Source organism: Chlamydotis macqueenii, chromosome 13, assembly GCF_036417535.1.
Source record: "Chlamydotis macqueenii isolate bChlMac1 chromosome 13, bChlMac1.mat, whole genome shotgun sequence".
Lineage (NCBI taxonomy): Eukaryota > Metazoa > Chordata > Aves > Otidiformes > Otididae > Chlamydotis > Chlamydotis macqueenii.
The window spans coordinates 2,302,083-2,323,418 of record NC_141568.1 but is presented as its reverse complement, the minus strand read 5'-3'; the positions used below and the strand labels follow the sequence as shown (position 1 = coordinate 2,323,418).

Sequence of the window (21,336 nt, the reverse complement as noted above, 5' to 3'; positions counted from 1 at the left end):
CTCCCTCCCAGCCTGTCGCAGGAGGGTGTAAGTGACTGGTGACATTGGTACTGCCTCTTCCTTTGCTCTCTGCCGCTTGCAGGTAGCTGTAACGGAAAGGGGCTGCAAGTGGGGGTAAAAAAATTAACTCTTCTGAGGTGCTGTTTTGCCTGTGTGGTCATTTAGTCATAGTAAGAGTTTTTCCCATCCATATCGGGGTTGGTATTTTCTATTTTTTTTTTTTCATATTAGTGATTTATTTGACAACACACTCCATCTTCCCTTTTTCCTTATTTGCAATTCAAGTATTGCTTTTTCTAATTTTTTTTTTTTTTTTAAATTGTGTGTAGTGGGAAGTTGTGTACTTAACCAAATATAGTAATTTTATCCTGCTATGGGACATACAGTTTATGAATCAGTTTATTTTTAAAGCTCTCACGGGAACTTACTTTTTTTTTTAAGTAAACAATTTTGGAGAGGTATTAGCAACAGAGTGATTGCTTCAGTGGAAGCAGCTTTCATCTTGTTGTAAAATGATAGTTTGGAAGGGTTTTTGCTTTTTTTTTTTTTTTTTTTTGTCTTCTGTGTGAGATTACCTTAGGTATAATTACCCTGTTGATGTCGGACTTTGAAGAGGCAAGCTTTTGAGTTCTGAAGCAGGATCTTAAAACGACAAGCAAAAAACCCCCAATCCTTGCCTTTGCCTTAAAAATTTTATAGCTGTGCATCTTGAAACAATGGATTTTCTCTGTTAAAAAGTATCAATATACGTTTAAAGCGAATGTCCTTAGAAATTGACCAGAATAACAAGAACTTGATTCTGAAGCTATGAGCCTTATTCTGGATGTTAAATGACATCTTGGCAGTAGTTCAGTTTTCAATAATACATGAAAAGACACCACAAAGAAAGATCAGTTAATTTATTGAAGAGAGCAAAAGGATTTGAGTTTGGATTTCGGAAACATTCCATCTCCTTCAGAGAATGAAAATATTTTGTAACTTTTTTCTTTGTTTTGTAATTTAAAATCTGTTTTACAATAACAGTAACTAGTTTTAATATCTTAATTATCCAGCCATATTTGAGTTGTGTGGTTACAGGACAGGTTTTAAATTTTAAGATTTTTCTAAAGGAGTAATTGAACAACAACATTAGGAGTCCGGTAGTAATGTATTGAGTGCTAATTGTCAGTGTTCACAGCTGAAAGGGTTCCATCATCACATGTTCTGCTAAAGGTGTTTAAAAAGCTTGTTTCCTGTCTGTGCTGTTTTTAACACAGTACAACATACGTGTTTTACACCGTTTGGTACTGATACGGTGAAGAAAGACGAGCTTATAGTCCTAGCTGCGTGAAACCAGAAGCGCTGTGTACAGGTTTACCTTGATTTTGCAGGGAGCTGTGCTGTGGCGTTCAGACCCACGTTAATTACAGCAGTAGACTCACATTTGCAAGACCTTGAGGTTATCTCTGCTCTTTATGTTGAGCTTTTCCCTAAACTTGGAAAGCAGTGTTTGTGCGGGAAGAATACGTGTCTTTGTTTTGACACTCACTTCAGTGTCTTCATCTCTTTCATCGAAGAATGCCTTGAATTAAAATTGCTGAGGTGCTCTTTAGAAAGTAAATTAAAGACTCTCCCAGTACGTTCCCTTTGAAAGGAAGAGATGGGTATTTCTCTTTGTGGACGGAAGCTCTTGTCCCAGAGATCTATGGAAACTGTATACGCGATTGAGCAGAACAACAAGACCTACTTGTAGGAGGAGACAATGCGGAGCTAACAATTAGAATTAGAACAACAAAAGGTCTCTGTATACTTCACTTTGCCAATAAAATTTTTTTTTCCCCAGATTTGATTTAGTTTGAAACTTGATATTTAGTTGTTAATTATCGAAGTAATTTTATTTATTTTCTGTTTTTCACATATTCATTAAAAGACTAAATCCTAATCTTCTTTTTAAAGTAAAAATAAAAAGAATAAAATGTCTTTAAAGTCATGTTCACCACTTGTTTTCTTGCAGTTTTAGGCTTTTAAAGCTGCTGGTAAGTGCTTAGTTTTGCCTGCCACTTGTTAGACTACATGTTAAGATGGTAAGCAAAAGTGCACAGAAAGATTAACTTCGTAAGATCCTTTGCATTGGGGACTTTAAATAAAATATTTTCTAATGTTGTCTGTTGAACGAAATTATTTTGTCTTGCTTGCTGTTTGTAAAACTCTGACTTACACCACTTAAGAGAAAAATAGATTAAGTTCAAATTTTCCTCTGAAAATTGAAGCACCCCTATTTTATGATGAAAAAGTGCATCTCTCCTACCCATGGAGTGAATTAATAGAAAATGTGGGTAAAACCCTTCTTTCCTTGTTCCTTAGACACAAACATTGTATATCTCTAACATCCTGTTAACATATACTCTTGCAGGTTTACAGCTGGAGTTATAACTTTTTTTTTTTTTCTAGAAGAGGGAGGGGGAATGGCAAAGCAGGATCAGGCTGTACTAATGAAAGTATTTCAGAATGTGAAGAACTACTTATTCTCCATTGTTCTACTTAAATTATGCTCTTCAGTTTATTTTCATAAGTATTTTTTGTAAGAATTTTAAAATACTAGTATTACCCTTGTGGTTTTAAAACAGTGCTAAAGTCTTTTTCAGCAGCTTGAGTATTTCCTTTTTCTAGTTGCGGGAGGTAAATCTATTAGAAGACTTTTGAGTAAGCAGATGATTTGTTGTGTATTTTATTTTGGCCGTCATGCTTTTTGATAGAAGCCTGTGCCAGCATTGGGATCTGTCCTTTTCCTCCCTGGAATTGCTAGATCAGAAAGTTTTTTCCAGTGTATAGAAGATTAGCAGTGCACATACTAGGGAAAATACAAAATGATAGAAAAATATAGGTGATATTAATCCCTTTTTCTTGTAAAAGTTCTGTTTTAGATAAACTGAACACGTAAGAGTAAAGTATTTGGCACAAATTCCCCTTGAACTTGAGCCAGGTGCTTGTCATAGTGCATACTGGTCTTGGGGTGTCTGCTGGGTTTAGGCGGGGCAACTTTCCGAGGCAAAGCCTCGGAGTGATGTAGCAAAGCCTCTTTCCTGCAAAGAGGAAATTAAAACTTTCTAGTACCGTAGCCTTCCAGTCTAACTCCTGTCACTGAAAGGCACGCGCTAAGCAAGGCTGTCTTACTAAGCATACTGAAGGAGGTCAGGTTCAAGTATGTGTCTTACTCCCACGCTCTGCCTCCATGTTTAGGTTTTATTTCTGTAGAAATGCTAATCTGAACCTAGTGAATGAATATAATGGTCAGAGGAAAACAGATTCTGGCATAGTGTCTGTGGTCCAGTACGCAGACCTGACAAGCGAGAGCGCTCCATGACATGCACACAGTGTCTTGGAGCTGAGGAGCGTAGCAGCTTTGGGCGTAGAACAGTTGAGCCAGATGGAAGCGGCTTCTCAGCGGTGCTGTTTTGTTGCAAACCAGCATGGGGCAAGATGTTTTTCTCCGCAGACTCTTCTGGTTGGAATTTCACTGATGGGGGTTTTCATCATGCAGTTCAAGTGCTAGCGTAGCGTGTTGTTGGTGATGTGGTGTAGTCATGACGTTGGAGCTGCGCTTATGTTTCTCAGGGTGTGCATGGCTTGAGAACAGCTCCAAGATGCAGGGCTTAGTTACTGTTGCTTTTTTTTTTATCTAGGCAGTGACAGGTCGTTTCTGCAGTGCGTTTGCTTCCAGAAACATACAAGCAGTTTTCTGCACTAACTAATGTTTCTAAAAGATCTTTTCCTTGGCTTTAGGTAGAGAACGTTCTGATTCTTTATGGAAAAATGGGAATGTTGTTAGACTTGGAGAGATCTGGGTCAGAGACAGGTTTTAGTTTGATCAAAGATGCACTGGTTGTTTAAGGTACCATCTGTGATACTCTTCATTAAGCTGTTTTCTTGAATTCAGGTAATTATTTTTTATGAGGGGGAAAAATTGCTTTGCTACTGAAATAACTGGACAACATAATGAAAAACTGGGGTTTCAGAGGTATAAGTTGAAAACTATGCTAATTTACTTAGTCTCTTTGTTTCCCATATTTTTATCTTAACTGTATAATTTCAGTTTTGCAAAAAAGAAATCAACTTAAAAGAATATAGATTGCATAGATTTTCACAAATACCAAATGGTTGCACATTAAAATAGAATTAAAGTATTAAGCAGGAAGGAAACTTATGGGGTAACGACTTAATATTGAAATAATTAATGAAGCTACATTAGAGATGCGTGCAAGCGCTTTTGTCAGATATAAATTATGTAGGTGGTCAGTATGCAGAAGCTGTCATTTATTCAGCAAATTTTAGCAACTATTTTAATACTAGAAAGTTTTTTTGCCTCCTTCTCTCTCCCAGTAGCATCTGCCTGTTTTTTAGAACTGTTATTTTTTAGTTGCAACCCTTTTGTTATGCTATTTATTTCCTACTTTCCAAAGGAGCTCCAAATATTGAATAAATAGCTACAATAGTCTTCTCATATGTATATTCCTTGAAAAATCCTTTTGAGTTGAACCAGTAGTTGTATAGAAAGTACTTCAAATACTTTCTGACTAACACACAGTATGGTTATTTAGAAAGCAGCTCCAAATTTATCATGTAGAGTCTTAAAGAACTCTTCAGATTTTTGACATTCACTTTGTGTGGGAAATTAGAGTTAAAATTTCTAAAAATTATTTTAGTCTATGTCATTGAGATTTCAAAATGTTTTAATATCAGTATGCTTTTCCCCCTCCCTAAAAATGAATTAATGAAACTCAAATTTGGTAGAAATTTTATTCTCCAAAGTCTTCTCTCGTGCAAGTTTAGGGTCAAAGAACTGATGATAAACCTTGTTCCAGTCTACACATCCTTGCTGGGACAAAAAGTGCTCTCTTGATCCTTCATGAAGCAACATGTTTCATGAGCGTAACAGATCCCTCTGCTGCAAAGGAGACTCATCTGAAAAAGACTACGTTCTGGTGTCTGTAAAAGATTTTTGCACTGCTTATACATTTTCTCAAAGTGTTTGATTCCTGGGACTGGCAGAAGACTTCACAGCTTTTCTCAGTCTTCTTGGCTACCTCTGCAGATCTTTTGAATAGCGGTGATGAAGCTCGTTTGCCATGTTACTTTGTCCTGCTCCTTCTGAAAACTAGCGTGGTGCAAGAACTTTGGGTAATACCCGCTCTGAGTTAGTACTGAGTTTATTTCATAGCTGATGATACTTCAGCTACTAGTGTTTTCTGCAATACTGACTTTCCAAAGAAAGTTCCCCTCTTCCTCCCCCTGCCTTTGTTTTTTTTTTGGGGGAGGAAGGTTTTTTTCCCTTTTTTCTTTCCCAAATGGGAAAATGAAATCCTGAACAGTGTGTGCAGTGATCCCTTGGTGGACCAGTAGCACACGTCGTACTAGACCTGTTGTTGCTGAAGTCTGTAGGCTACTGTAGTTTCTTTCACATTAGAGGCAGCACAACATTTTAATGTCCTTTGAGTTTTGTGATGGAGAACAGGAAACAAAGCACGCAGAATTCAAGTGTTTAAGTACAATGTTTTGACTGCTGTGTAATCCACTTACATGGCAGTATTAAACTTCAAGCAAAGTTTTGCTTATTCTCGTGTACTTACTGTTCTGGTAAGAGCTTTCTGCTTGTGGACAGCATGGCAATGAATTGGGCTGCATCTGTATTTTTGTTCCATTCATTTTTTTCTGGTTCATTCATGTTTCAACTAGAAATAGCATTGGCGTAGTTTTTGGTTTTGATTTTACCTGTTTAGCAGGAATGTCATTTTGCTAGGAACATATGAAAGTATTTCTGAATTTACAGGACCAGACTGAGTCTCTGCGGATAGTTTCTGGTGTAGAAGGGCCACAGGGTATAACAACCTCTATGTAAGGATGTAGGCACAGAGAGTTAGGAGTGATGTTTCAGGTGTGCTTTGAATCTGACGTTGTGGAGCTACCTTCATTAATTGAAGTGTACTACGCAAACATTCAAGTCATGCTGATAATGTCGCCAAAAATACATCCATTCCCAACATCTGTGGGATGTTTTGGAGTTTATTGAGGCACAAAAGAAAAATACTTTTATCAGCATTATAGTTTTTGTAAAGATGTAAGATCTGCCCGGAATAATTCTGATTGTGTTAGGCAGTGATTTGAAATTCCTGAGATTGGTATGAAGTATCACGGAAAAATAGATTAAGAGGTTATATATTAAAAAAGAAAGTATAACTTCTAACTTCAAATGAAGGTACAGTTACACAAGTTCAAAGAACATCTGGACTACCTATCTCAAAAAAATTTGAATCATGGGTTGAAGTTATTTGAGGCTAGGAGATACTTTTATGTAAATAATATGAAACTAATTGTGGAAGTTTGTTCTTTGAATTTAAGTACTTGCAGGTTTTTTTGGAGCTGTTATCAATAAAGATTCTCCATCTAGTGGATGAAAACAATAAAACAACACAAGTACATGTGGGTCTGCATACTGCATTTGCTGTCTGGGCAGTTCTTGTTTTGCGTTTGCTGGTTTTCAGCCATACGTATGAATGGTGCCTGGCATTAGTGACCAGTGTCCTGAATAGTTATACTGTGATGTGGAAACCTGATCTCTGCCTTGAGGCACTGGATCTGCAAACACTTACGTATATCCAGTCCATATGGGTAGTCTCATTAAGTTCAATGGGATTATATGACTGTAAAATTAAATTCAGACTTTTTTGCATGTCTAAGCACCTGAAAGCGCAGTTATAATAGGTTGTTAACATATCCTTCCTAGCTCCCTTGGGAATAATTATGTCGAAAGTGTGGCAGTGCGGGTGTTGGCACATGGCAGCAACAAGAGTGTTTATACGGGGTCCGCAGAGAATTTGTGCTTGGGTTGCTGGTGTACGTGGCCACGCTCTCAATGCTGTCGTTGCTTGTGCCAGAAGGTGCGAAGCTGGTGTGAGTATGCTGGAAAGCAGGACACTGGTATTTCTGTTTGAGTTTGTGTACATTGTGTTAGGATTGTGGCCGATGGCTGTGTATTAGAAAAGTTAGAAAAAAGCATCCAAGCAAAACAGTGGCTTGTGCCAGGTGGAATGAAAAAAAAAAGAATACTTCTAGAAGCAAAACAATAGAACAATAACAATAATGAGCTTTCATAGCAATGTTTGAGAATTTCTACCTCCCTACAAGATGTTGTATTCCAAAGAAATTTCAGGATCTTTTTCTTTTTTTTTTTTTTTTTTTTTTGTTGGAGCAGCTGTTCCCTTTTTTTTCTGCTGCTGTCTATATTTTAAGAACTTGCACTGGAGTACATTAGCATAGCATCTCTGTGAGTGATATTTATTTTATGTATCTGTCTCCAGACTCTTAGGGCTGGTGTCTGTGCTTCCACAGATAAGGAAAGTTTCTGTCATGTTTTGGGAGGATGAACTTTTTTCCTGATCTATGTCTGAGCCGAAGATGCCTGTATATAATTGCAGTAATTTCTCTAATTGTTTAGCTGACATGTTTGTGTAGTTTTACTGTGAAATTTACTTGAAACACAATGTTTTTACTGGCCTTTTAAGGTGGATTGAGAATAAGGATGAAAGCTAAACAGATGCTAAAGAAGATTAGAATCTTCTTTATAGTTTTTAGTAGTAATAAAGAAGTTCAGCTTTTTTTTTTTAACATCCCCCTAAAAGTAATTGTCAACTTCATATTCTCATAGATTGCAGCTTCAGAGAGTCAGAGCATAAGGGAGGCTGGTAGCTCTTGCATTTACAGTGCATTTAACCCTGCACACCATTGAATTGTTGCTTTTTATTATGTTATTCCTCATCTGTTACAGTGCATTAACATTTGCAGTGCTGTGGCTTGTTGGGGAATTATTAATTACTGCAGGAAGACTCTGTTCTAGCAGCCAACTACAGTGACTTTATCTTAAAGAAAAGCCAGACTTTGGGATTATAAAAATGTTGCAAGTCATAAAGCAAGACTAAAAGAGCATTGTCAAATTCTGAACCTTATAATACCTGTGACTAACGTCATGTAGCAAATTATGCGAACATTTCCCAGTTCTTTCCGTGGGACCACTCACAGAGATTGTTTCTGTGAAGACACGACTGACTTGTCAATGCAGATCTGTTGCCAGGTTAGCCAGAGTTATAAACTGAGCGTGCTGGTTATTCTTCATTAAGACTGTCATGTGCCTTTTTGCTGATTTTTGCCTAATTTGCTTCCAGAGTGGATTTAACTGAACTACACAAAGGCGTTCTTGGTGTGGAGTATTCTTTGCACAGAGACGTAAAGCTCGGTGTCCTTGTGGGCTATTTCCCTGAAGAGACAAGAGCTCAGGGAAGTTGAACTGACTTAACTGAAGCAGTTGAGTCAGTGGGTATTATGCCCTCTATGGATTTTCCCTTTTGGAGGGAAGATGATCTTTATACTATAATCCTTTTACAGCATAAGGTCATTTTACTTCTGCGCAGCATTGTCCTCACAGAAGATAAATGCACTTACATGCATGTATAAAATGCATTCTTGTCATTAAGTTTGCTTTTGTAGTCTAGCTGGTTTGCTGCTTTGGAAAACTTTTGTAAGTGTCAGCAAATCATACCTCTTTGTAAGATACGGACACTTGTTTGCCCTGTTCACAGTAGATGTTAAGCTCAGAAAAATGAACTAGTTGGCTAAAAGTGATGTTATAAAGAAGAATACATATTTGTAACAGAAATTACGTATTTGAAAATTTGTCTTCATTGCCTTCTTCACAAAGAAAAAGTGAAATGAAGAAGAGGAAAACCATTTGGGGCTTTTGAGTTGGGCAAAGTAAAATGACATCCTTAAGCTTTTTTATACAAACAATCAGAAGTGATTTTTTGTCATGGTGCAAGTTGAAGTATGAGAGAAGTGCTGCTCAAATAAGAGAAGTTCCATTAAATGCTCCAAGTAGACTAGAGGTTTGGAATTTTTTTTTTAATATAGTGTTTACCCTCACTAATTAGTATGAGAGATTTGTTTTGTGCATGTTTTTATATGTTAACAAGGCATTGGATGTTTTTGATTATACACTTTGGAATGTTGCCCTGTGGCTTTGTAAAGCCGTCAGATATTTCAGTAAATAGATTTGTTTACAAGGGACTACTCAGAAGAATTATTCTGAATTAATTTAAAATAGATTAATTAAATTGCATTAAACTTGTGTGTGGAAAAACTAATCTGGAATTCAGGTGAATTTAATTTAGTTGCTTACAAATATTAATTTAATTAATTAAGTGAAGGCTACTTTAATTCTGTGTTAAGTGTATCAGTTTTGAGTGAGAGTAATGGCAGAGATATTTAGTGCACTTTATCTAATCTGCTTTAAATTTATACTTTCAGTTGTCTCTGATTAGTTTTTCAGAGTGTTCCAGTACTAGAGCCACCTCCTAGCAAGCGGTTGTAGGAATGCTGTAGGCTTTTTCCTCCTCTTTTTGGCTTTGCTTCTGAATATGAAAAGCCAAGAACAGGGAGGAGTGTTTCTCTTTACTTTCAATTCATAATCCATAAATAGGGAAATTAATATTTTAAAGTTTTAATAGGTGATGAAATAAATAGTTATTTATTATTGGAAGATTTAGTTCTGTTACTCTGTATTGATGCTTGTTCTGTCTTGGAATCTTAGAACTGTTTTCCTAAATTCCAAAAAAAATATTTTTCCTTGGGGAGGTAAGAAGGAGCTAGTGGAGTATATTTGCTCTGAATGATTATTTCCATTAAAACATGAGAGAGTTTTTTAGTTTGTGCTTCTTTATACAACAGAAATGGGTTTCTGGTGGGTTTCTTAGGCAAGGATTACCAAAATAGGGTCTGGCCTGGGGTGGGGAAATTGTGGACAGTAGAAGAGCGGATCTGGGAACTGGCTGCCTGGTGCAAGAGTCTGAAGGGTTAGAAACAGTTGAGGTAACTGAGGTTTGGAGGCACCCAGGGCTGAAGTGGGAATGGAGGTGAGAGGAAATCCCTCTGATACACACTGCAACCTGGGTTTCAGTTTTTGTGTTGGGTGAGAGTTGAAGCAGTCTTTTCCAACCCTCAAAAATCCCTCTGGGAGAAGTGATGAGTGCAGTGTAGATCCACCTAAATAGCTCAGCTGGAGTGCGTTTGAGTTCGGCTGGCCAAGGCCTCCTGTAGTGTGTGTATTAATGAGATATTTTCCATTTTCTAGTCTAAGCTGTCTTCCCATACTCCTCCCCCAGATAATGGCAAATTGACTAAATATTGCTTTGTTGATCCAATTTACACATGCTGCTTGGGGGAGAGAAAGTGGCCGTGTTTCATGTCCCTGTTGTAGTTTATCCTCAGCTTCCTGGCTTTCTGTTAATATTTCTTTCTTATAGCTTAATATTTTGTTCCAGGCAATATTTCAGCATTGGCTTCTTAATGCCAATGTACATATACTTAATTTAGAATTAATGGGGACTAGGGTTTCAGCCAGAAGAAAAGAAGGAGGAGGAAAAAAAAGGCGGCTGGGAACATATAGCAAATTTCAAGAAAAGAAATGTTTTACATGAGGAAATGCTGGTAAATACTTCACTAAGTAAAATGTGTGGAAACTATGTTGGCAAAGTTAGTCTGAATTTGTTGACTGAGGCTTTTTAAAGCTGATAAACTAATCTAACTCTAATCCTGTTAAATTTTATCAGGCTTTTACCCTTGGTTCTGAAAGCAAGGTTGAAATTCTGAATTTGGAAGAGGGGCATTTTATTTAAGTTGTGATAGCTGCTGTGATTGCAGCTACCCAATGTAGCTTACTTGGACATTGCTTTCCTAATCCACACCTCTAGTGTTAATAACAAATTTATTTGTTTTCCCCTTATGTTTTGATACAGGAGCTCAGTGCGCTGGTGACAGCAGAAGTATATTTTTTCTGCCTGTTGAGAAGGCAAAAATGTGTTCCATCAGGATGTTGGCTAATTGCCTGAGCTGTGTCTGACTTACTGAAATTGTAATAAAATTTATTTCAATGGAAATAAATACTAATGTTATGAAGAAGTATTGCTGTGTATGTGTAGTGGCTGCTCTGCCAATCATGGTTTGGTGGTTATGCGCTTGTTTCAAGGCTCTGTGACAGGATACTTTGGTCCATCTTTTCTGCTGTGAAGTTGAATGCTTTTAGACTATGACCCATAAGAGACAGAGGACATGTCAGAAGTGTCATTTTTTTTTGTGTGCGTGTTGCAGAAAGGTTTAATTTCAGTGATTTTATTTTTTTTTAATAATGAATTTTGGAAGGCTAAATATATGCATCATTAAGTATTAAAGTAGATTTAAACAAATGCATTGCAAATCCTTTAGAGTGTTTTATGAAATATTGATGTGTTTGTAGCTATAACTGGTTTAAGTGCAGCACGTGAAGTATCAGTGAAATCTTGAATTGTGTAAATAGACAAAGTTTTAGAAGTTGGGGTTTGTTCTAGTTTGTCCTCTTCTGGTGTTTGGAGTGGCGGATGTCTTCCTTCAAGTTGAGGGCAGGGTTCTTAATATTGCTAGCAGTGTGGGACATTATGAAACAGTAACTGTAGCACAGCTGTTTTATTATGTTAAGCCTGGCTGCTTACCAGGATTTCTCAGAAATGGCAAATATAATTTGCCAAAATGGCATCCATATGCACTAATGTATTGCCAGTTTTTTTGGGCGTACTGCCACAGTCTGTGCTGTCCCAACAGTTTTTCACCATGATCAGAATTTCAAATGACTCAGTATTGGCAGTGCTGGTATTTTGAGTAAACAGTTCTAATATGTGGGGAGTCCTCCTTTTGAGATGCACTTTTACAGTGCGCAGCGGTTGCTCAGCCCGGTCTCAAAATTCTTCTGTAGGCTGTGTTGCTCTTTTCAGAATTTTTTTACTCCACCTGTCTGACTTAATGGCTTTTTTGTGCTCAAGTGGAAGAGGGAAAGAAAATCTTTATGCATAGTTGGACTTGATTCAGTGTCAAGGGATGAATTACCATTTCCATTGGTAAACCTCAAATTATCTCTCAGTAGTGGGTTTTTTTTTTTGCTTCAGGTTAAAAAGCAGAAAATGGGCTGATCTCTTGGTATTCATTGTCCATCCTTTTGTAAACTATGGGAAAGCATGGATATGAGGGCTTCCAGTGATTTTAATTCAATTTTACAAGCTGAAGGTTTCTTTTAAAACACTAATAAATAACCTTGACAGAGAATTCCAAGGGAGCAGGGCTGAGAAATATTTTGGCCTTAAAATCAAGACCATATTCTGAAAATAGTTCATCAGAATTGAGCAGTAGAAAAACCAAGCAAGTTGAATAGCCAAGGAAAAAAAGTCAAGTTTTGCTTCAAGTCTAATTGTAATGAGCTGCAAGGAAGCTCACTGGTCTCACTGAATGTTTATGAAGATTTGAGAGGCCTGTTAAGTTAATACATGTGGGGTCTTGTGTGCATATAGATCTGTGCAGAATGCAGTAACTGCAAATCTCATGTGGCTTGGGAGTTTTATATGCTTTTGTGATGTCAAGACTGAATACTAAAATCTGATCACTTCCAAGAACTAAGTAATAATTTGTAAATTAAAGCTCTGCAATTTAGGAATGGCCTTGTATGCTCTTAAAACTTCCAAAACAAAAAATAAATTAAAAAAACCCACATTTTGTTTCATATTTTAGATTGATGAACTGCCAAATATCTGAAGCTAAATCCATTGGGAAAATGCAGGAAGGTGAATCAGTAAGGAAAGCCTGAGCTCTTGTCTCAGTTCTAGTGTAGAAAGATTTACTTGTAGAGGTAATGCAGGTAGTTCAGTCCTTGGCTCTTAGAGTCTACTGAATAAAGTAAGTAGAGAGCACTGAATGATCATTTGTGGATTGGTCATTTCTGTTAGGAACTGTGACTCCTTTTATAGAGGGAGAATGAAAAAATAAATACAGTATTGATACATCAAGTATATCTGTATTAACACCCTTCTTGCTGCTGTTTTTCAGGATTGCATGACTTGTAAAATTACTTCTCTGGAGACCCGCAGTGGTGTTTGACTGGATATTACTGCCTGGTTCTGAATGATGTCAGAACAGGATTTGGCAGATGTTGTCCAGATTGCTGTTGAAGACTTAACTCCAGATAACCCAGGTACAGTAGAGATGTAGTGATGGCATGAGGAAAGTAATTTATAGTAGGTGGAAACTGCTGTTGAGCTTTTCTTAAAAATATAAAGCAATGCTGTAGGGTTTTTTTCTTCCTTCTGAGAGGCACTTGTTAAGACTACATACCAAATTTTCAACAACTTATATATCTTCAGTAATATTTAGATAAGATTTTTTTTTTAATTTTACTTTTCTTTTAAAGGCTTTATTGCCTAGGCTTTTTTTTTCTGTGCAGAGGTAGACTAGTGCCAAAAACTTTGCATGAAATAAGGCCTCCTGTAGTCTTTTGTTTTTCTCCAGACAAAATATATGTTCTAGTCTTTCCCTCGAATGAGAACTGTCGCCCATCTATCATGGATTGTTGTTTTACTTGTAAAATAGTTTCTCTCATACATTATTAAAATTCTTTGTATGTATAACAAAATGACAGTAAAATTGAAAAACACTTCTGAAAGCAAATATTTTGATATGCTTTGCTTAGAACTTGACCTACTAAGCTAAACAACTCAAATGTGTTAAGTCAGCTGTAGACATTGATCCTGTGCTGCCATTGTGTGTAAGTGACTGAAAGAACAGTAACTACAGTTATGGAAAACAGAAACACATATCAAAAAACTTTGATGCAGAGTGAAAAAGTTACTTCAGCAATGTTCCCAAAGGGTTGGAGGAGAAGCTGGGATCTCCATGTCCTAGCCTAGCTGGTAAATGGGTGTTCAGGATTATCACTTGTAGTATGGTCAACCTTAAGTCTTCCTCTGCTCAGTGTGGTAAAGGAACTTGAGCCTGGTCTGATCTCGGGTGATGCTCTGACTGTGAGGCTGTTCAGAGCTCTACCTCTTGATTGTACCAGCCAGGCCTTCCAGATCTAAATTCAGTTCTTTTTCTGTTAGTTTTCTTAAAAACGTTTACCTTTAGATGAAAGACTGTCAGAATCTATAGGTCTGCATATCTAAGTGTTTATTTTGGAAAGCTTGCAGGATTTCGTTCATCTATGCTGGGGAAAAATAACCCACTGCTACACTGAGTGGTGGGTGTAATCCTGTCTTTTGTACAGAACTTCATTAGTACTTTAAATGGGCTTTATGTTTTTTTTTATACGTGGTAAATGTAAGGGTTCAGAATCTGTCAAAGCAGAACAGCTACTCTGCTACCTCGTGGTAAGTTCCTAATAAAAAAAAATGCAAGGTAGTGCTTGAGTTTTACATCCTCAGTGCATTTGAAATTAAGTCTTAGATTTGGATAAATGTTTTTTGAGAAGCAGTAAACCATTACCATATCTTTAAGAGAAAACCCAAGTAAGTGTAAAAATACAGACAATATGTTAATTCGATGCTTTTTGTATTTTTTGTTTTATCCATGTAATATATTTTTAATTTGAGCCTTGTCCTCTTGTGTTATAAACTATGGCAATGCTTATTTTTCTTTGCAGTTGTGTTGGCGAATCATGAAGTGACAGATGATGATGTAGAGCCTGGTCTGAAACGTCAGCGTATAGAAATTAACTGCCAGGATCCCTCTATTAAGGTTATGATAGTGCCTTTTTCTGTTTTTATTTGTAATACCAATTAAGTTAGCTTTTTTGGGGAACTATATTGAAAGAAAAGAATGTAAAATAAACTGTTTATATGTAATACTGGAATTATTCATAGCCTTCTTGTAAGTGTTTCTTCATTTTTGTGCATATATCTTAAAATCTGTATGACTGGCTAATCTTCCAGTGTAAAATCAATAGCAAGTATTTTATATGCAATATAAAATGTCATCAGAATTAATTCCAGTGGCTCAGACATCCCTCTTGGTAGATTTTTTTGATAAAGTGAATAAAGTTGGCCTAAAAGAGAAACTTGAGCATGTATTTGTATTACAACTTGTAGATACTTTCAGCGTGTTTTAAATTATTATTTTAAGCTAACAGCATTCTCTGAGTAGTTAAGCCGTATTTGTTTCAGGCTCAGTAGCTCAGGCTTTTCTGGACTTGCAGAACTTCCCCTGCTGTTCCCACTAACGTGCTCTCGGTAACATTTTTGCCTTGGAGCATAAGTATATGAGTAGTATTTTACTGCCACACGCATTAAATAGTATATAATTCTGTATTTCTGAAATGGCCATAGAAACTGAAGCTCTCTGTTGAAAGAGCATCAGGGGAGCAGCACTGTAAAAGGGTTGAGTAGGTGTTTAAATTGTAGTGGAGTGCCACAAGATGGCACAGTTGCTGTTTGCAAGGGAGAACGTGTGTCACGTTACCCTTAATGGCCTGTTTTTCCCCAGAGAGACTGAGTGGAGTATGCTTTCTTTTGAATAAAATTGCCTAGGAAAACAGATTTTATTTATTTGATTTTCTTGATTTGGTGTTCAGGAGAAAACTTAAGTGAGCGGCATTAATTGCCTCTGAGGTTATTTGTGTTGATATAATTTCCACTGTAATCATCTGAATTTATCTCTTTTGGAAGGAAAAAGTCTTATTTAACTTTATCCAGAACGATGCGTTCATAGATTATAATCCTTTTGTTTTTACATGTATTGAATGAAGGGCTTTGGCATGTCATTTTAAATGATTTTGTGGTGTATGAAATCATACTAACAAAGAGCTTAGGTGAAAATGTGTTTGGCTTGGATGCTTTTGGCTTTTAAATAAAGATCTGGAAGAATTTGAGAATGCTAAAATGCTCCTGGATGTCATCAGTTTTGTACGTGGCTGAATTCTGTCACTAATCACGCTGGTAGTTCCTTTAGAGATGTTTTCCAGTCACATTTATCTGGAGCTTCCTTATGTGTGTGCTGCTGGAGATAAATGTGTAAGTCTTTAAAATCAGTTTCTTTTGCATTCTCCCCTTTCTAGTCATTCCTGTACTCCATTAATCAGACAATATGCCTGCGGTTGGATAGCATTGAGGCGAAGCTGCTGGCACTAGAGGCCACCTGTAAATCACTGGAAGAGAAGCTGGATCTTGTCATGAACAAACAGCATAGCCCCATCCAAGTCCCCATGGTGGCGGGTTCTCCTCTTGGCGCTACACAGACGTGCAATAAAGTGCGATGGTAAGAAAAGAACAGAGTACTCGTCAGTGTGCTTTTTAAAATAACGTAAATCCATTTCTTTGGCATCTAGCTCTGCAGCTTTCTGTGTAGCTGTCAAGAGCTTGGTATGCTGTTTATGAATGTAGAATTAATTTATCTTGAAGGTAATTTTTGTACCAATTTAATGATGTTACTTAGAATGACACACTGATCCATGGACAGCTTGCAACTATTTCCACATATGATTTTGACTTAAACCAGACTGATTCATCCATTCTCTGGAAAAGTCTCATCAGCTATTTTAGACAGGGTTTTTAGACTTGCTTTACTTTCATTTATGTGACTGTTCTGAGTTGAGTTCATCGTCATTGTAATTACTTCTCATTTTACTCTTATTCACCAGAAATACAATGGAGTTTGTTTTATGTGCTTGTTTTCTAAAGACTTGCTAGAATAATATCTGTGCTTGCTTTGGGGTTAGAAGTCGGAGATGGAAAATCTGTTAAATAATCAAATCCACTTCGATGACAGTGCAGGTTTGACCTGCAGTACCTTTATGTACGAGTTGCCTAAATCAGTTTTAAATATCTCAAGTCTTGATGCGCCTGTCCTTTTACCATGGGGATGATTCCAGCCAGAGAAGTATGCTTATCAAAGATTCTTTTGTCTAACAACTTTTCCCTTCTCATTCATATCTTTATAGCTAAAAAAACCTTAATATTTCTCTAAATAATTACTTTTTATTCTCCATGACAAAGGTGTGTAGGCAACTTTCACATGTGATATGATTCCAGTCAGGATATACTAACTTAATTCAACTTCGGTCAAGCTGCTTTTCTGTCTTCTGATGGTTTTTGTTACTCTCTCTGAACTTTGTCAATATCCAAAAATTATTTGAATGTATTTTTGGTATGTTATACTGAGTGCAGTGTTGTAGGTGCACTATTCGAGTTCCTTGCTTTATACTGTGAGATGTATCCACGTGAGAAAATGGGGAAAAAAAACCCAGCACCACAATCATTACCCTTACTAGGCCACTACTTGCTCACTGTTGTATTATTTAATTTTTTTTTTACTTTCAATGTTTGTATTTTTATAATAGGTATTTTAAGTTTAAAAAAATGTACCTCAAGATCTTAATCATGTTTTATTACAGTATCTTTAAGTTCGTGCATTTATGAAACAGGATGGAGTAAACCTTACTACCATAAGGGTTCAGAGTGGGAGATTTATGTAAGAGGGGCATGCTCTGCTCACCTAGCTGTATCTGTTGAATGAAGCAGGCTGTTACGTCGCAGTCGTTCATTGAGCGTGATTACTTCTGACGAATGTAGTCTAATCTTTTTAAAAGATAACTTGTTTGTATTTAAAAATCAAAAACGGTACAGAACACGGTGTGTTTTTTAATCTCTATTTGGAAAGTTCAAATGTCCTTTTTATTTTCAGTATAAATTTGAGTACTTTCTGCTACATTTGCTGTAACAATCACCTGCCCAGTTAGGAGCAGTTGATGTCCTCAAGCTTTTCCAAAACAACTTTCCTTTTTAGATGTCCAAATACAATGTTTGGGCCTCAGTTCCGAATTCCTTTATTGGTCTTTGTTCTTGTGCTGGTGATGACCATCCTGACCATTGGACATCCTAATTTTCCATTTTTTCATTGGATTTTTCTTTAAAATAGGTGCTTTGTCTACATTTACCGATGCTTTTGAAGGCATCATACATTGAAGAGGTCCTAAGTTCTCTATCAAAAGAAATAAAGTACATGGAATAACTCTTTGGATCATAGAGCAAGTAACTAGAATATTACAACAGCGTTTTCGTGAAATACTCTTTATCAATAATTATTTCTCAAGGAACCTTCTTTAAATCTGTTACTGATTTTTTTGATCATTATATTAGAGATCTTTAAGTTCCTGTGCATAAGCTGAACTTCTTACTGCAGTTTGTGGACAAAAGCCTTCAAAAACATTTTCAGAAATATGTAGCCTCTTTGGGAATCTATTAATTTCTGTTCCGTGAATGCTTTCTCTACAAATTGTACCGTTTTGAGTTTCTTATGGGATTTGTCAGACCTTTTTTTAATCCCTGTAACCATTGGAAATATGTCCTGTGTGTTAATGGTGAACTTGTTTAATCCTTTGTTTTGAGCGTACAAATTTATGATGATAGCTTCTCAGACAATCTGACATAATTTAGGTAGAAGTTTTGAAGACTGTAACATTCTCTGCCCCAAATACTTATTAGTGTTGGTAAGAAGCTGCACATTATCAAATGCATCTTGCCAATAAAGCACTGAAGGTTTTTTATTCTAGAAGTCTGTGGCCCATATAACTCAAAGAAAGTAATGAGGGGTGTATGTGTTTAACTTGGAATTAGTAACGCTTCAGTTTCACAGTGATAGAATGTTTCACTGAGTTCCCTGTCTCTCATTCATAAAAACCTCTTATCACTTGTTGATGACTTCCAATTTAAACTTGCATGGACTGTTCTCTTGTATCAGCTCTCTGCATTCCCTCTTCTCCTTATATTGCAGATGGCAGTGGAGAGCTGCCAACGCGAGTTCGTATTTTGGATAGTGATTTTCAGATTCTATGTCTGAATGAGATTCTTCAACCTCCTTCTCCTTTTTCTGACACTACAATAATACTGAGTTTGCCACTCTGGCAAAAACGTTGCAGTTAGTAAAAGCCTGTCAACCAGATGGTGCTATGCTGCCGGTAAAGCAGACTGTCATCCATTTTCCGATACGTACTTTTAGAGTTTGTGATCTTTTCTCTTCCACGCTATAGTGATTTTTTTTTTCCCAATTTTTCTGGTAATTTAGTTACTTGTGTTAATTTGGTGCAGATTTAACATAATAAAAATGTGATTTACAGCAGTGCACACAGTGAAGTGCATGAACTGTGCATTATAAATTCACTCTGATTGCTTTGTACTACTTGTGCTTTTAAAATTAAATGAATTTCTGAAGACTTGTCAGTTTGAAATAAGCTTAAGTCATCATGTGATGAAAACAAAGACAGCTTGGACAAGGAGCTTCCTCCTGTGTCATCTTGCGGTGGAATTGTGTAGTTAGAGCATACCAGGTGGATTCACAGCCACGCACTATGGCCTGCCTTGACTATGATGTGGAATTTTACACTGCGTGCAGCGTTGTACACTGGCTACTTAGAAGATGAAGTGATAAAGTGTCGTCTGTCCATGTAGCTGCGTTAGGGAGGCAGGAGTCTCACTGTGTAACAGTTGTCAGATTTACATTCAATAATAAGTTGTTTTTTCTAGTAAACACGTCGATTTATTGGGATAACTGGTATTTTTTTTTTTATGCCAAACTTATTTCTAAGTTTTAAAAATTCTTATTAGGGAAATGAAGCAGAAGTTTTCAAGGAGACTTGCAGTAAATCAGGAGCCACCCCATGTTATTAGCTCCCGGGACAGAAATGCAGTGCATTTTAGAGTCTCATTCTGCTTTCTGTCTATGAAACACATGAGAAATGATATGTGTGGAAATCTTCCATCATCCTTTTCTGGGTATGTGATTTTTGAAGGCTTGCTAATGTTTTTTGGAAAACTACAAGATGTTTAATTCAGAAATTACAATACTGTCTACTGCTCTTGATGTTTTGTGCAAGTACAACTTCATGAAAGCTGGATTGTGTTCTCAGTTCTTTTGTGTTGTTTACTCTGATCCGCTGTTACAGTACTTCATTATATACCAGCTAATTGCTGTGCAGATAAAGAAAATGAAGGGGATGTGGTGCTGTTTAATGGATAATTTGTATGAGCAGTTGAGATAGTAGAATGGATGGCAAAAATCCTTCGATTGCAGAGTTACGTTGAACTATATGGAGCTTGAAAAGAGCCAAGAACAGTAGCAAAATAATGTAATAAATTGGTAATGGGAGTACGTGTGTTGTCCTGGTGTTCTGAGTTTTGTCCGGCTTTGTGCAGCATTAGTACAGCCTTGCTTTTCCATCCAGGAACTGTCTTTCCTCTTCTGTCTACAGCATTTCCCGGCAGAATGGCTATTACAAACCTCTTAATTTCTTTGAGGTACCATGCTGGTCAAAAGTTCCAGTAGCTGCTGAAAGTTTCTTGGATGGGGGAATTGGTGCAATGCCTGATGGCCTATCATTATGGCAGCATCAGAATGATAAGTTTGAAATTTAGCGTGTGCCCAGGTCTTGAGATTTATAAATTGATGAGTACACAGTGTGACAGTGTGGCTGAAATCTTTTATCCATGTTTTAAAGAAAATATTTCATCTGAAAGATTTCAGTCCAGAAACAGTGTTATTTTTGTTAATGTCTTTCCATTAATCACTTGTCGGAGTGAGCCCAACTATAAATAGTTAAGGTTGATTGCTTCAGATAACTTAGGAATTTGTTTTGGTTTCACAGAACTCTCAATTTTTTTAATGGGTATTTTCTACAAATACTACTTTGTACAATTCTGCTTTGTTATTCTGGAAATTTTTATTGGGCAAACACATGTAATTGAGAGCAGTTTTTAAAATATATTCACTTTAGGGAGATTTAAATTTAAAATCAATATTTTATTCATACTTAATAAAAAAGTTTCTGATGAAATATGGAAATTCATAGGTAAGTAGAGTTTTTCTTTTGTTCAGATATTTTCCTTGAGCCTTTGTTATGGTGAAGTTGAAATACAGACCACATACATCTGGTTCTTTACCATCTGCATTTGTGGCTAAACTATTAGTGATACTGATCGCTGAGTGCAGAGATAGGACTGCATGTATTTTTGTCTCTAACAGGAACCGGAGAGTTAAATGAAATTGCGGAGTTTGATGAACTTAGTTATTGTGCAAAGATCTAATAAGGTATCCTTGAACAAGAGTTGTTTGTGCTTAGTCGTTAGCTTATTAAAGTAGAGCTGCTTCAGATAGTCTGGTCTGCAGTTAATTGTCCTGGTAGGTTCAATCAGCTTGATTTAGACAACAGCATTTGTCTTTTTTTTTTTTTTGTCTTAAGATACAAAACAAATGTGTTTTACATGCAAAAGAGAAGGCTTGATGCAGTTGTGTACCAGATGGGGTGTAAGAACTTGCTTTATTTTTGTAGGTGTAGATCGTTAATATGTTTGTTTTACCACAAAGTTTAATCAGTAGATTTTGAGAACAGGATTTGTTCTTCCACTTTATTTGCAGTGTGCCAGTTGGCAAGCCTTTTGGCTCCAGATTTCCCAAGTTCCAGATCTGTGTTTC

At 36.6% G+C, this 21,336-nt stretch overlaps 1 protein-coding gene across 5 annotated transcripts in view; it reads left to right on the top strand.

Moving 5' to 3' along the window:
• The window catches only part of BANP (BTG3 associated nuclear protein), a 144,551-nt gene that overhangs the window by 717 nt on the left and 122,498 nt on the right, over positions 1-21,336 (top strand). For all 5 annotated transcript variants that reach the window (XM_086758110.1, XM_086758109.1, XM_086758107.1 and 2 more), the window contains exons 2-4: positions 12,931-13,075; positions 14,519-14,613; positions 15,929-16,128. In XM_086758110.1, the coding sequence (XP_086614236.1) occupies positions 13,006-13,075; positions 14,519-14,613; positions 15,929-16,128 (365 nt within the window). In that variant the 5' untranslated portion in view covers positions 12,931-13,005. The remainder of the gene's footprint in view (positions 1-12,930; positions 13,076-14,518; positions 14,614-15,928; positions 16,129-21,336) is intronic.